Source organism: Pipra filicauda, unplaced genomic scaffold, assembly GCF_003945595.2.
Source record: "Pipra filicauda isolate LSUMZ 115617 unplaced genomic scaffold, ASM394559v2 scaffold156_size1729456_pilon, whole genome shotgun sequence".
In the NCBI taxonomy this organism is placed as follows: Eukaryota; Metazoa; Chordata; class Aves; order Passeriformes; family Pipridae; genus Pipra; species Pipra filicauda.
Genome location: NW_024104062.1, coordinates 530,119 through 545,924, shown reverse-complemented (window position 1 = coordinate 545,924; position 15,806 = coordinate 530,119). Strand labels below are relative to the sequence as shown.

General features: G+C 38.9%; 1 protein-coding gene across 1 annotated transcript in view; it reads left to right on the top strand.

Moving 5' to 3' along the window:
* PLB1 (phospholipase B1) overlaps positions 1-15,806 on the top strand; it is a 71,442-nt gene that overhangs the window by 10,779 nt on the left and 44,857 nt on the right. The window contains exons 10-19 of the mRNA XM_027748880.2: positions 4,090-4,158; positions 4,981-5,061; positions 6,479-6,545; positions 7,270-7,328; positions 8,401-8,474; positions 9,969-10,012; positions 10,842-10,950; positions 11,863-11,914; positions 13,844-13,924; positions 15,454-15,519. Of these exons, the coding sequence (XP_027604681.2) occupies positions 4,090-4,158; positions 4,981-5,061; positions 6,479-6,545; positions 7,270-7,328; positions 8,401-8,474; positions 9,969-10,012; positions 10,842-10,950; positions 11,863-11,914; positions 13,844-13,924; positions 15,454-15,519 (702 nt within the window). The remainder of the gene's footprint in view (positions 1-4,089; positions 4,159-4,980; positions 5,062-6,478; positions 6,546-7,269; positions 7,329-8,400; positions 8,475-9,968; positions 10,013-10,841; positions 10,951-11,862; positions 11,915-13,843; positions 13,925-15,453; positions 15,520-15,806) is intronic.

Sequence of the window (15,806 nt, the reverse complement as noted above, 5' to 3'; positions counted from 1 at the left end):
CATGAAGGAAAAAGATTGTACTGCAACTGCCTTTTAGTAAACCACATTTAAAAATAAATTCTTGCAGTTTGGCAAGTTCTTGTTTCCTTTTATGCTAATTCTAGCAGTAGTAATGCTGTTGTAGCCCTGATCAATTGAAGAATCAGGATTTGCAGGAAGAGGCTTCTATTCAACCAGATGATATATCTAGGAAAATGGTAGTCACTTTAATAAAAGATGTTATCTTATAGTTAAAGTTAATATGACTTTAGTTAGTTAGTAGGAGGCCTTGGAACACCCACGCTGGCTCCAGTTATCTCCTTTGCTGTTATCTGTGATATTCCTTGTGATAATGTCAAAGTTCTTACCTTCTATCATAAAATAGATTCATGATAGATGCATATTGGCACCTTTATTGTTGTTCTACCTTAGTCCCACTAGGCAATTAGTTTTACTAGTTGAATGAGCAAAGCAAATGCCGAAGGTGAGGTTCCTGAAGTGTCAATTAAACATTTTCTCTGTTTCTGGCAGTTCTCTGTAAAGAAACTGAGTTACTTCACCTGCCTATGTCTGTCCACATCAGCATTGGAGATATTTGTCTGGATCACACAATTACAGTCACCCAAGCATGACCTATAGGACACTAGAAAGCAATGGCATATCCTCAGATACTAACCATCGTAAATATTGAAGCTAGTTGGGAGCAATCCACTCTAAGTATGAACATTCAGTTTGCTGTGAAAAGTGGTCCTTTATGTCTGCTTAGCATGGTTTTTCCATCAGCAAATTTTTGAAATGAAATGCTGAATATATTTTCAGCTAGACCAGAAAAGGAATGATTCTGACTGGAAAGGAACCGCAGTGCCACCAGTTTGCCAGCCCATTTTGTGCCTCTCCAGCAGGAATTGTTTGGGGCCAGTTGAATTCTGTGTTGGATTCTAAGATCCATCTAAATGTGACAACAGATCAGGGCTTATCAGTGGTAAGCTGACCTCTGACTTTGAGTCATGTCCCTTTCTGTTACCAGACTGCAATTAGCAGACTTCAGGTGCTTCTAATGGGCTTTGCTTTCATTTTTTTTCCAAGTTTAGACTATAGCATATTTTTTTTCTTTTTTTTTCCTTATGACCTCTTTCTGTCCAGCTTTTAGATTTCAATTCATGCAGAATCCAATACTAGGCATCTTGAATAGTCTTTATAAGGAGTTGTGAAAGTATCATCCCCATCTGAAACAAGTGTGTTAGCTCTGCCAAATCCAGGCTCTGTAGAAGGGGAGAGGGCCAGGATTTATCTTCTGAAATTCAATAACTTGTGCAGACATAGTCAGTCAACTCAGTCCTGGTTTTCTGCCCTCTCAAATTCTTATACTAAGATTGCAACAAATTCTTTCTGTCCCTTCAGCTGACATTTTTTTATTTGCATCTTCTGCCAGCAGAAGAGCCTTCCTCTTTCCTTCTGCTTCATTTTTCTGTCTCTAAACCTTTTCTGCATAGACTTTATTTGTCCTCCTGTGCTCTGTCCTTGAGCAAGCCATCCTTTGGCATGTTACTCTATTCTTGTCACTTTAATTGTTAGGAGCATTTTGTGGAAACAGCAGAGATGAAAAACCATAAGCAAAATGAAGTGGTGCTTTTAAGGATGGTTGCATTAGGGCCAGTAATCCAGACTCAAGTAGTGAGCCTGCTGTGGAGCCACCAGAATCAGAGCACTGTCATAAAGGAGACAAATACCAAATTTGCTTTATTTCAGAGTTTTTCTTCAGTGTGAGGTGATTCTTCTAGTGAGGAGACAGCGTAGGTGATCTGGAGGAAGAGCAAAATGGGGCAAACCCACATCTTGCCACCAGTGTGAGGGAAGACAATACGAATGGCAGCATTCCCCTCAACTCATTTTCCCATCTTTTTTCCTGACTCCTCTTTGATTTAGTGGAATATTTGTAGTACAGCTGGCAGTCATCAGAAAGGAATGTCTGTGGGTTGATTTCTTGTTTGCCTGTGATGGTATTCTGCTGTGATGTAAAGGCAGATACAAAAGATGCTTTCAGCATAAAAAGCACTGGCAGGTGTCCTCACCTGATAAAGGCGACTCCAGTTCTACTGGGAAGTCCAGCTAACAGTTTATGCTGACTTCTTTAAAAACTAAAGAAAAACCAAGCCATAATGGAGTCTTGGGAAATGATAGGAAGTCAAGATCATGACTTGTAGATCAGAAACACAGCAGAATGAAACTCTTCCTGCTCTCTGCCAGGCTGCCTTTACCTTCCTTGTTTTGCAGCTTGATATCAGCCTCTTTCCTGGAATAAATATCTGCTTATTGGCCAAAGGGCAAAATCTTGAAAATCTAGTGGCAATTGGCCATAGGGCTGCACTTCAGCCTGTCTGAGAAGAAGCTGAGCTAGCAGGGGCTACGGGCTTGTCCTAGGCAGGGCTGGATATTTTACCAAAACAGTTTGAGCTCTCCAGGAGCCGTGCAATTCATATGCTAAGCACGCCAGAGACCAGTCAGCTAAATGACATTGGGCAGCTTGGAAAAGCTGAGGGAGGTTGGCTGTTTACGTGGACAGCTTTGATGTTTACCACAGAGAGGCTGATTGATTAATTTTGGTGAATGCCTACCATTTTACCTGTGGATGTATATCTGGGGCAAAGCTTCTTTCATGTGTGTTAAGAGCTTCATGTCTTTTACCATTCTTTTGTGTAACAAACAACCAAAAACCAAAACAATCCTATCCTGCAAGCAAGAGAGAAAATGAAACCAGGCAAGGACCTGGATGGGAGAGAACAGCACCAGGAGGCTGCCTCTGCCTCTCTTCTGTGTTCAGGGATTTACACTGACTTAGAACCTGCTGCAGTACCAGAGCAGACTGGCACACCAACCGGCCTGCACAATAGATGTGCTGGAATCCAGGGGAGGTTTTGTCTGGCCACAGTACAGACTTGGCACCCCATTTCCCAATCAGGACCCTGCAGCTGTGCTGCACAGGAGCTGTCAGTCTTTGCTGGAAGAACAGTGTGTCTGAGCCATCTGGAACTTACTGCCTTCTGGAGAAATTTGTTCTCGTCACCCAAATCCCAACAACATACATGTGTCTAATACTTGTTTGAAATTGATTTCCAGCCAAGAAATACCCCACTGACCCGTGTTCTGTGGGATGATTCTGTGCTGGAAGTATATATTTTCTTTCAAGAATGTAATTAAATAGCTTTTATTCCTCTTATTCCTTTTATTCCCCTTTCTCTCTCTCTCTCTCTCGCATACACAGTAAAGCACAGACTGTTTCTTTAATGCTTCTCTAGAAGAATATAAACTCTGAATTTTCTCATTATTTTCATTGATGCAACAACCCAAATAGAATATAACATTCCTGCCCGGAGTGTATCGGTAACATCAAGCCTGCTACTCTTGTATTTTCCAGTCCTTTCCATCCTGTTTATTACGTAGTCTGCTGCTTCTGGCAGCTGCTGTGGTGCCAAACTGAGCAGACATACACTGAGGGATCTAAACCCTAAGCCAATTCCTCTGTGTGTGATTGCAATTTAATTAGCACCCAGCAAGCTGCCTGAGCAGGTGAAGTGATTCTTTGTGGTATTTGCCCCTTTGTGCTGTCAGTGTTGAGTTTTGAATCATTCCATAATTTTTCATTACAATCTCTTTTCCATCTTGTTACAAGAAGGCCAATAAATGTAAATGCTATTAAGCCTCTATGTGGAGCTGGAGTGCACCTTTTGATGTTGCCTAACATGTATGAAAATGTAGATAATGAAACAGTTCTGGAAGGTAGGATAAATGAGCAGCACTTACAGGGTCAGCATTCCCAAAAGCAGAGTTAATGTGTGGATGGAAGTTTTAATGACGATGGGAGGACAGTCTGCACATGTGATGAGATGCCTTGTTTTCAGCTCCTTGCTTCTGTAGGTATACATGTGATATGTTATGCATAGATAAATGTTTATCATAAGCAAAAGAAATTTTTAAATATATATGTTTAAACATATGTATATAATGAGCCTGATGGAAGACTCCAGGCATTAGAGCCTTTGCATTGCTGCTGCTCTCCCTTCTCTCCCACACACAGCATGTGTACAATTTCCCTGTTCTCTCCCTTTCCAGATGCAGCCAGTTGGACAGAAGCAGCCTTATGGTGTCACAAACATTGTTCAGGTCCAATGTCCATCTCAGGTAAAAGGGCTTCCATATTATTTTGAGATTTTATTCACTCTGCAGAATTTCCAAGTTTCCAAATATTATTTTTGTTTTCTGAAATTCTTGGGAATACACACATGCCCAAGATATTGTGCTGTTAAAAACTGAGTGTTCTTAAACTTTGTTGACACAGACTCTTTATTTTGTACAGATGAAACTGAAAACAAGAACTTTTGAAAAAAATCAGTTAAATCATCTCTGTCAGGTTTTTTTAATTCAAAATATACCTAGCTAATCTGAATTTAATAATTGCAGGTATGAGATGCATTATCAGTATTAAAACATATGTCACCAATAAAATTGAATCTGTGAATTTTGTATAAGCTAGATTTTCTGTGATTTGACTCTGCTGCCAGGTTTACCTATTTTAGTTCCTGGAGCTGTCAATAGTCCAGTAATATCTTCAGGATCTGAGCATGTCAGGTTCAAAGAAGAGGTTCTTGAATGTTTTTGCATTTAAGCTCTGACTTTAATAATTGGATAATGATAAAATATTACTGGCATCCAAAAGCTTCTAAACAGCAATTAAAACATCAAGGAAATTGAATTATGTGTTTTATTTGGTATTAGGTTTAAGGCAAGAGGTGGTGCTGTGCCTAGAGCATACCTAGGGCAAGGCTTCCGACCAGGGCTTAACTTTCAGGTCTAACCTGGTTTACTTCACTAATGCAATGTTCATTCAAAAATTAATACTGTAAAGATTATTTTTTTTCTCTTTGAAAATGTAGCCAGAATGCTTTAACATCAGCTGACTCTGTTTCCGCTAGTGTTGGTAAACATACTCTCTTCACTCTGCAGGAAAATCCGTATTTGTTTACATATAGAAATAGTAACTATTCATCTTCCCTGAAGACATCAAACACCAAAGAAACATCTCAGGTACAGTAGGACTGTTTGCATCTGATGGACTGAGTGTATTCCAGGGAATGGGGCAGATGGGTGAGAGTGTGTTATAGCCTAAATAAACAGTGCTACCTGGGAAAACTAAATACAAAGATCCAACTCTTTGTTTCCATGCTTTACTAAATAGTCAGATGCTTAATAGCACATTTTCTCCTTGGTGGGTTTTATAGAGTAGATGTGTTCAGCCACCCTAAAGTAAGTAAGTTTTGCCTTCACTGCTAAGAACCTATGTTAAACATCTGCATAATAATGTTATTTTCCCTGGGATAAGAAGATAGTGGAAATGGAGCTGTTTAGTCCTACCATGGAGGAAACTAGATCAGATCTGACCAGTGTGTGGGTCTGATTTAGTCTCATTTACACTATAGTAAAACTGAAGACTAATGGATTTTTCTTTTTTTTTTTTTCCTGAGGTAGTTTCAGATTAGATGTGTGGAGAAAAACAGCCACAATTGTATTTTTTAAGTAGTAGTACTCTGATTCTGAGCAGAACTTGATGTTCCCAAGCAGCTACAGATAATGTTCATTTTAATGCCTCAGAACACAGTGTCTAGACCATATCTGCACTCAAAATGGCCTGTTCATCATTGGAATTGTAATAAACATTTCCTCTTATTTTAACATAATGCCATCTGTTTTGTTAGTTGCTTGGGGCGTATGGACCTCTCCACAGGGCAGCAGTACCTACCACTCTGATTTTTGAAAGTAGCTGTAGTGTGGGAGGCATTAAGGAGGCAAGAAGCAACGTTGTTGTGTTTGTGATTATTTGGTTAGGGGTAGTTAATAAAAAATTAAAACCCCAAACCAGAACAATGGGACAAGACACACAAGTATCTTTTCCTTAGGTAAGTTAGCCTATGTAAGTTCTGCTGAGAAATTTGGAGCAAAAATGTATCTTTGGGTCTTATTTGATGGTTTCCTCTGGTATACTGATGGTCAGCCTTCACTAACAGTAGACCTTGGGAGTGTTTCTCTCAGTAGGCTCAACCCAAGAGCCAGGAGGCAAATCCCTGGCCGCACATACAGGGCTGCATACAGAGAAGGCAGGCTCATGACCTGCTGGCAAAGGTACAGTTTTGTGCTGGGATATTCAAACACTTTCTTGCAACAAGATGTTCAGAGTATGGGCACACAAAATGTTGCATAGCTCAGCACAGCATGGCACAGAATTTGAAACAACTGGCTGTGCTGTGTTAGTAAGGCCGTACAAGTTCTGAGTAGGCTGAGCTTGTGTCTGCCTTCAAAAAGCACAGACTGAGGACAGGATGAGCTGGGTAGTTGTATACAAAGTACGTGGGAATTTCATTAATTTAATGATCTGACACATAAATGGTTTATCACGACCGGAGTATAGTGAGACTGATGTGAAATCTTGCCCTGTCTGTCTTTGCAGGAGAGAAGTTATGGAACAAATATTCCCTGTACTGACTGGGAACCCTCTGATACGATTCCGGTTTCAGGTAAAGTCCTATGCATTTTTATCATAGGGCTACTTCACTTGATTATAGAGGGACAACAGGAACTGGGTTCCTGTCCAGTCAGGAGAGGAATTCTTTTCTTTGGAATAGTGGTCTCTGTTGACTGTGACTTTTAAGATCCTTTTTGGAACAATGTCAGTAATTGTATAGCAAGATGCAAGTTCTCCCTCAAGGATTGTGAGAGCTTATGCAACTACACTTTCCATGTACAAACAAAGAAGTGACAGTGGAAAAGACAGGAGGCAGTCAAGTCCTTCATTTGCAGAGTGGTAAAACTGTAGGGGCTCTTGTTAGTGCACTCTGAGATGGAAAAAGCCACATGGAGTTCTGTCCTTGAGTCAGTTTTGTCTTACCTGAGAATCTGTAATGGTCCCCAGATATCCGTTCTGTCTGGCACCAGAGCTGCACCTGCTTTTCAGCAATTTTTGCCAGCTAAAAGGAATCTAAGTAACAACAGATGCAAGACTGAAACCTTTCTGTTTCCTTTGTCACCGTAGCTACGGCCCAGATGTGATACCAAGAATCATTTCTGGTTTGATGCCTATCAGTGTCTCTGATTCCGAGTTAGTGCTGACATTAATGTTAAAAATGCTGTCTTTACAATGCTTTATTATGCTTATCCTGAGGAAAACTTCTTATAACCATCACAATTTGAAGTTTTCTTTCTTTCCTTTTTCCCTTACACCCTTTATTTTTTATTTGTTAGTTCATAATTTGAAACCGGCAGATATCCAGGTGATTGCTGCACTGGGAGATTCACTCACAGTAAGTAAAGATCACTGGATAACCATCAATAAAACTAGTAATGAAAAAACATTTCTGAATTTTTAACACAGGAAACAGAATGCATTCTGTCACACTCTGTTGAGCCAAACACGTTTTTCATATCATCTTTTCCATGCTCCGCCTTGGCTGGCTGATAGGTAATCAGATTATGAGTCTAATCTGAGTGCACAGTTCCCAGTTAAAGTCCACAAGAGCGCCACACAAGGAAGAGACACAAGACTAGATTGTGCAGTGGCAAAACCAGTCTGCTAGAGTGGACTTAGAACGACTGCTCTCGTTTATAGATTCTAGGTGGTTCCCAAGGTATTGGCCTTGAAACCTGTTAGTAAGCAGCATGAACAGAAAGAAAAAGTTCTGCAGCTACTTGTGTATCTATATGATGTGATAAATATTTATGTGATAATATCAAAGCCTATAAAGCCATAGTAATTTATGCTAACTAAATATTTGAGTAAAATTGCATTAGAACATCAGGTGTGTCAAGTGTAACTTACCTTGAGATTTTTTTTTTTTAAGATTATTCCTGGAACTATGTAAACCTTTTACCCCTAGACTGGATGTGATTCTCCGATTAGTGATGACTGCTTCTCTGCTCATATTATAATTCATGTTTCTTATGTGTTCTGTGCTAATTATCACATTAAATCTGTGTAATCTTCTTTCTTGGGGAAACTGGGAGAGGGAAGACGTAAAATCACTATACCACTTTTTATTGTGAGGAACATTTAATAAATTATTCATTTAGAACCATTGCTATCTTATTTCTTCCTTATGTAAGTTTAGAATTATATGAATATTTTGAACATTCTCTACCAATTTTTCCCCACCTGATCTAATCACAAAGTTGATAGAAGAGAGTAATTCACTGAAATAGAGTGAATAAAATACCCTAAGCCCTTGATCTTGAAAACAAGGATCTGTTCTATTTTGGGAGGATGATGTAGCTTGCTTGGTTAATATGCTTTTTAATTCTTTTCACTACGATCAGTGAGAGAACTAGTTACTGTAGCAAAGTTTATTTTCTGAAGATGAACTCCTCTTCTGCTTCCAGGCAGCTAATGGGGCAGCATCCAGACCCCATGATGTTCTGAATGTCCTGGTTCAGTACCGAGGTCTTTCTTGGAGGTGAGTCACAGGAATTTCCCCACAGTGGGAGGAAATCCGTTTTCTTATGGTTTGATTTGTATAGTTGGTTTTTGTACCAAATGGAGGCTTGCAGAGAACGAATTTGACTTCACATTTTGTGTGGAGACACAGGGCTGTGCTGTTAGTCATGATGAATAAAATATTCAAACTAGTGGCTATCTAGAGTACAATGTAGCATGGCTGGAGTAGACCTGGGATCTTTGTTAAGATGTTTTTTTCTCCTCTCAGAATTGTAGCTATTGTAAAGGGGACTTCAGACCCCAATGCCATTGCAGCACTTGCTCATTCTGTGTTTCTGTCCCTGCTCTTTCTATATCCTGTCTGCTCTTGCCCAGTGTGGCCCACAGCACCCATTTGTCTCATTTAAAATTAGTGGTCTCCAAAAAGCCAAATGGGATCTTTTTTTACTGCTGCTTTGTACACAATATTTATTTTCTTGACCCTTTCCCAGTATTGCTTACATTATGCGGGACAGTTTAATTATGAGTCAATACTTTTACTTTTATGAGTCAAAGACTTTTACATAAGCAGCATGTTGTTAAACATGTCAAAAAGACAGTCTGAAGAAAGGCAGTCGTTCATTTGTTATTCTACAACTGTAAGATTTAACACCAAACCTATCAGGCTGTTTTCTGTTCATCATTTCTTACCAACCTAAACCACTGCAGCTCTAGAAGTTTAAACAGTGACCTTAAAGATCATCTAGTTCCAACCCTCATGCCATGGACAGGGACAGTTTTCATGAGACTGGGTTGCCCAGAGCCCCATCCAACCCGGCCTTAAACACTTTCAGGGATTGTTCTAGTGCACTTCAAAATATTCTATTTCAGATTAAAGGGATACTATAGAGGTGTTCTAAGTCAAACATTGTATATTTTGATCTTTAATAGTAATATACTGAAATTTTTGGGGAAAAAATGTGTACTAGTATATTCTATTCTACAGCATGAAGGAGAGCAAAGAGCACAAAGACCTAATGGTGAATATTACCAGTCTAGTAGTATTCTTCCAGCTGAGTCAAAACAGGGCAAGGGGAGGCAAAGGTATTGATTATACTTATCACTCTGAAATATATGCTGCCAGAACTTTTTGTTATGGGCACAAAAGTTTTGTTAACTGAACGGAGAAGTAATAAATATTTTAATAGGTACAACAACAGCAAAGAGAGCAGTTTAAAAAAAATAAATAATTTCTTTCAGCTAGGTTTGAACATATGCGAAAATACGTGAAAGAGCTGAGAGGACAGCTAGTGTACAGGGCTGCTAATATGATTGTCATGATGATGACAGTGTCTCTGATGTCTCTGGTGACCCACTGGGTGCGCACACCAGGAGCTGCTTCGGCTTAGCACAACCACGGGAGTGTGCTGTGTACATGTGCAGAACCCCCAAAAGGGGGCGATCTCTTACCTAGCCCGCTGCCTTACCGAGTCCATCCTACCTTGGAACACTTTTTTCCTGTTCTTTTTAACAGTGTTGGAGGAAATGAAAACATAAGCACGGTCACGACACTAGCAAGTAAGTGACTTTCTCCATAAATTTGATAAATATCTGGAGCTGTTTATTATTAAAACACCTGCTGTTATAAAAGGAGACACAGGAAAGAGTTACAATTTGTAGCATGACACAACCAATCCCTTTGTGTTTAATGTCCGATGCTGAGTAAAAGTTGCATAACAACCAGACTATAGTATGCTGTGCATGACTTAACTATGTATTTTGTAATTCCTAGGGTTTGGTTGCTTCAGTATTCTTCTGTCTAATATATGTTTGGGGTCAATGAAACAAAAATCTTAACGCATAGCCTAAAGAAACTATTTTGACTGTATGGGAAAGTTGTTTCAGGCAGAAGCAGAATCACATTACAAGATCAGATTTTACATGCTTTTTAAAGGTCAGGACATTTTAGATTGGAGGTGTTTGTAAGGCTGGTTTGTAACCTAAGATCTAGAAGGGAATCTGGGGTCTTGGGGGTTAATACATCTGGGGAGATTGGGCTAAGGGATTTGATTCCAAACCATTTGCAGTTAGAGCATGATGGCATGAGAATCTCCTGCTTGAGTGTAGGGTTACACAGCCTCACTTACCAGGCAAAATGGCATTGCTAGCCAAGATGATTGTGTTAGGTGATCAGATATCTGAATTCATGAAATTCAGAGATCTTGAAGGCCGGGAAATAGTTGTATGGTGATGAATCTCCATGTTTGTTATACTTAAAGATGTCTGGGTGTTTTTTTAAGGTTTCTCCTAAAGCTTTTTAATGGTCTTTTGCTAAGGTCTAGTCTTTATAGCCTCATTTGCTACCTGCTGCAGGAAGCAACATTACAGGGTGCTGTCTTTTCTGCAGATATTCTTCGTGAGTTCAACCCATCCTTGATAGGGTATTCCACTGGCACTGGAACGCAGAATTCAGAAAATGCTGCACTCAACCAAGCTGTGGCAGGAGCTCGTGCAGGGTAAGAGGAAAACTCTTTTAACTTTACTAGAAATTTGATTTTTTTTCTGTAAAACTCTTTTGTGACTAAAAAAGGCCCAAATCCTGGACTTTAGCAGGAGCACAGTAAGTCAGATAGGCGAACCCAAAGAGGTTTCTTTAGCCCAGCTCTAGCATGAAGGCCAAGAAATGTGATGAGCACTTTGCAGTGTTTCTAATCTATGTCAAATAAATTAGCAACAAAAGCAATACTTTCTCCAGTATTTTCAACCAAGAAAGCCAAAGCACTTTACAGGCACTGATCATTAAGCTTCACATCCCTGTCCTGTTATGAGTCCGAGAAAAGATATCCCCATTTTATAGGAGGTATATTCAAATGCTCTTGTCAGCAGGACCAAGAGTTTGTGTAGAGACACTAAGAGAAAATTGTGGATTGTTTAATTCCTGGTCCGGCAGAGCTGGGAATTAACTAGAGATCACTATGCTCAGTCCTCAGTGCAATTTTTATCCTATTTTTTTTCCATTGGAAACGCTTCTTATAAGAAAAATTTCAGTGGCTTGAGGCCTTATAATAACATTGATATATGCACGGATGTTTCAGTGATATGTGTACTGTCTGATGCTGGGAAGGAGAAAAGTGCATTTCCTGTATAGCTTGTAAAGGTGTAACTATGCAGCATTTGCAAAGTGGTCGAGTGCCTGTTGGATGCTAATTATTTTATCTTTTTTTTTTTCTTTTTCCATCACTATCTCAAAATATAGCCTATTTTGGGTATCATATATTTCAATCAATGAGAATTCAACTTTCTCAGGCGTTTTTAGCCATTATATGAGGGTTGTCCATTCATCAGCTTTCCTCCTTGCCCTGCTGTCTATGCAGGATTCCTTTTTTATTTTCATCATTTTACTTTTGTGATTTTACTTTTATTTTTAGGGATGTTCCTCAACAGGTTAGAAAACTGGTGGACCGCATGAAGAACGATACTGTGAGTTTAACATGTCATTAATATCTCTATAACGAAGTTACATGGCTTCATGATTTCTAACAGACCAACAGCAGATGCCAAGAGTGAATGCCAAACATTAAAGCTGTAGGTACAGCAGTGTAATCCTTCCCAGTAAGGAGTGTGAGTCAGCACAAAATAAGCTATAACTTTCTCTTAAACGAATTTGTACCAGCATGTGATAGTTACTATCAAACACAGATAATTGTAACCTTCTTATCATTGTTACTGGAAGTGGCTATAAATTCAGGGCTGTTGCTTCCCCTCCCAACCTGTATCACACTGTCAGATGATAGAGCTTTTTCTCTGTGAGGATTTTGCTGTGTTGCTATTAATTATCTTGTAAGCAGATGGTTTTACCAGCAATAATGATATATGCTAGGATGTTGAGGGCAAGCTTTTCAAGTAGCAAATCATGTGGAGTGAACATGTGAAGTGAGGAAGGGACTTGTTTTCTTTAAAAATATTTTAGTCCCTTCTTTCATCTAGTCATCAGCTGATTTTTGACTTACATGTTTGTTGTTAGGAATTATTTGATTAATGGTCTGTAGAACACACATTAAGCTGAGGATTGCTTGCATATTTTTCACCTCAGCTCATGTTCGAATGTTTGCTATTTGTAATTTGACAAATGTGCTATGCAATCACTGACCTAAGTTACATTATAATAGTTTGGCTTTCCAATTGTGCATTTGGAAAGCAGCCAAAAAGCCTTCAAGATAACTCTGTGTGCATGTCTAGTGTAAATACTCTGGTGCATACATATTGGCAAAAATATTTGCAGTACCTTTCTTTTCAGTTCACTTTCTTGTAAACAAGATTTCGATCTGATGGCTGTATCTGAAAAGAGATTAAAAGGAATAGCAACTAAGAATGAAGGGTTGGATGGTTTTCATTCTAACAATTCATGGCCTCTAAGCACTATTCTGTCATATTTATCGGCCTGAGAATGTTATACAACAGAAATCAATGCAAGTACCTTTTATTTAAATAGTAAACATTTTTATTTAACTAATAAACTTCTTTCTGGTAGAGGTCATATACCTTTGATTTAAGAGTTCCTTTTTTTCCACTCTTTTTAGAACACCTGTTTTTTAAAAGGAGGAAAATTTTCCCCTCTTGTAATTTAGATAAGTACGTTTTGACACCAAACTACTGAACAGCATGTTTACTAGCTGGGATATGTTGCCTCCTGAGTTTGAAGAAAGATGTTTTTAAACCGCTTGAGGCTGATGTTCTATTGCTGCTTTTCTTACTACTGTTTTGCAGTGAAATTAAAGCATTAGGATACTGAGCACAACCACCACTACATGGTACTAAGCATATCTGAACCTTTCCTCAAAGCTAAGAAGGTGTTTATTTACAGTAGCATAATTACCTTGATTTAGTTATCCATCACCTTTGCAAAATCTGTCCAGAAGAAAAAAGTGCTGTAATTTTTTACCATTACTGTTAGAGTTAATATTGCCCCACTATTCTTTGCAGTTTGTCTCACAGCAAGACTAAAATATATTGCCCTCCAGGGTTTTCCAGCAGGATAGCTGCATTATTTATGACACAGTAAACCACATACCATAATTTTTGCAGTGAAGATATATTTCTAGAACTGCAGGAAGAGTCACTCTGTATACACAAGATATTACTAAGAAAAGCATATAGACAGATTTTGAGCAACAGTTTTCTGAAGCAAATAATTTTACATGATGCCACTGATATTGTAAACCTGGTTCAGATCATAGTACTTTGTGCATCTTCAGGCATGACTACCAAATTCTTTTTGTTCTGGATGCTTAGAGGATGATAGCCAGGTACCCTGAGAAATGGGGAAATTGTATTTAGCGTGTTGCCTGCCTCTTCCTCCTTTTCTTTTTTTTAATTAATAACTTTCATTCCATCTCCTTCTGTGTGCAGAGAATAAATTTTCAGACTGACTGGAAGCTCATAACACTTTTCATAGGAGGAAATGACCTATGCAGATTGTGCGAGGATCCAGTAAGTTCCCTGCTGCCTGCAGCATGAACTAGGCATAGGATTTTTATGCGTTGCAGGGGGGAGAGGGAGGAACTCAGTGGGTGAGACCAAAATAATTTAGGTCTTTATTGTGCAGCTCTGGAATGTAATTCAGCTCTGGAATGTAATTGTACTGAGACCTTCAGATTGTCCAACCCAATGTTTTGATAAAGTTAGCGATATCTTTAGAACGCCTGTAAATTACATAATTGTTGCTACTTTGTTTTGCTGTTAACTAAGGTTAGCTTTTTGTTGCATAGCCACTTTACTTCCTGTGGATAAAAGGTTAAGAGTTTTTGCTCCTCTCTGCCTTGTGCACAGTCACACTCCTAAGTCTTACTTGATGCTCTCTTACCATTTTCAGTACTATGGGAAAGGTTCTAACCACAGCTCATGCTAATGTAATTATATATAATTTAGTATATATTGTAGATGTATATAATATACATACTGTATCTAGCCTTTGATATGTGTGATTACAGAGGAGGTGAAAGGCTGTGGCAGACTCCTCACTTAGGGATGAAGGTTACCTACTTACAAGCAGTTGAGCACATACTTTTCATTTTGCATGATTAATTTCAAATCAGGAAAACCAGCAAAGCAACACAGTAAGATGGTTGTAAAACAAGGAGGGAGCAAATTAAACATTCCTACCTTCTGCTCCTGACCCAAGCACAAAATGGTAGTTGAACATAACTGGGGTGGATGGCAAGAGATAACGTCTCCATCCAAAGATCACACTGACCTTTATGGTGCACAGGTACAAATAGCACCAACCACAATGCTCTTGGTGAGCTGTGGTTTAGGAAATGAATGAGATCTGAGCTGTCTAGTTCCATAGAGTTGGCAAGTGGGGCTCGTAAGGAACTTCTCCTTGAAATTAAATGAGAGAGAAATAAGGCTGACAATCAGACAAGTGTTTCTCATAAGAAAGTTTATTTGACTGTTGAATAGTTCCTCAAATGAAAAAATAAATGTTGGATTACCTGAGACAATAAAATCAGAGGGCTTAAACCACTAAAATGGAACAAGGAAATTTTGGCAATAAAAGTATTTGAAGTAATTTCATTCTCAGATAAACACCTAAATTTTGCCAGTTGCTTTTTGTGGGAGGCAGGGAGCATATGGGAAACATGTTCTTATATTCCATATAGCAGAAGCAAACTTACTTTTACATAAAGTGTTCTCTCCAAAATGTGGTCCCTATTAGTGAGTTGTTAGCCATGCTTTTAAGACCAGCCCCAGCAAGCCTGGGGATTGAGGATGTTGTGATATCTGATAATATCCCCTGAATTTTCACCCTCACTGGTATCCAGTGACTGCTAGATCTTTTCTTCCAAGTGAGAGAGCTGTGATGAGAAGGAAGAAAAGCAGAGGCAGGACAGTTTTGCCTATGACTCTGTTGACCCAAGAGTTAGAAACATCAACACTGCTGTGAGAGACTCTAGCTAGTCACTGTTGTGCCTATCTCTGTAAACTGGTAATAAAATTCAACCCTCTTGCTTCAACAGGCTCACCATTCTCCTGAAAACTACACCTATAATATACAAATAGCTTTGGACTTACTTCACGAAGAGGTAAATCAAACTTTTCTAGTATGTGGGAGCAGGGGTTGTGTTCTGTTTCCAAAGCAGTCACTGATTATTGATTAAGAATTTGTTTTGTTGGTTTCATCTGCAGAGCACTACTGTATGCAGAAGTGCTTGCTTGCAGGAAAATCTTCATGAAAGGCAAAAAAGGCTGGAGAAGTATTTTACCAAAAATATTTACAAAGGCTGGAGAAGTATTTGGTTCTAGCTGATGTGCTGTGGATAAGTAATGTAAAAAGTATTGTAAAAAAAAGTGTTGTAAAAAAGTTGAACAA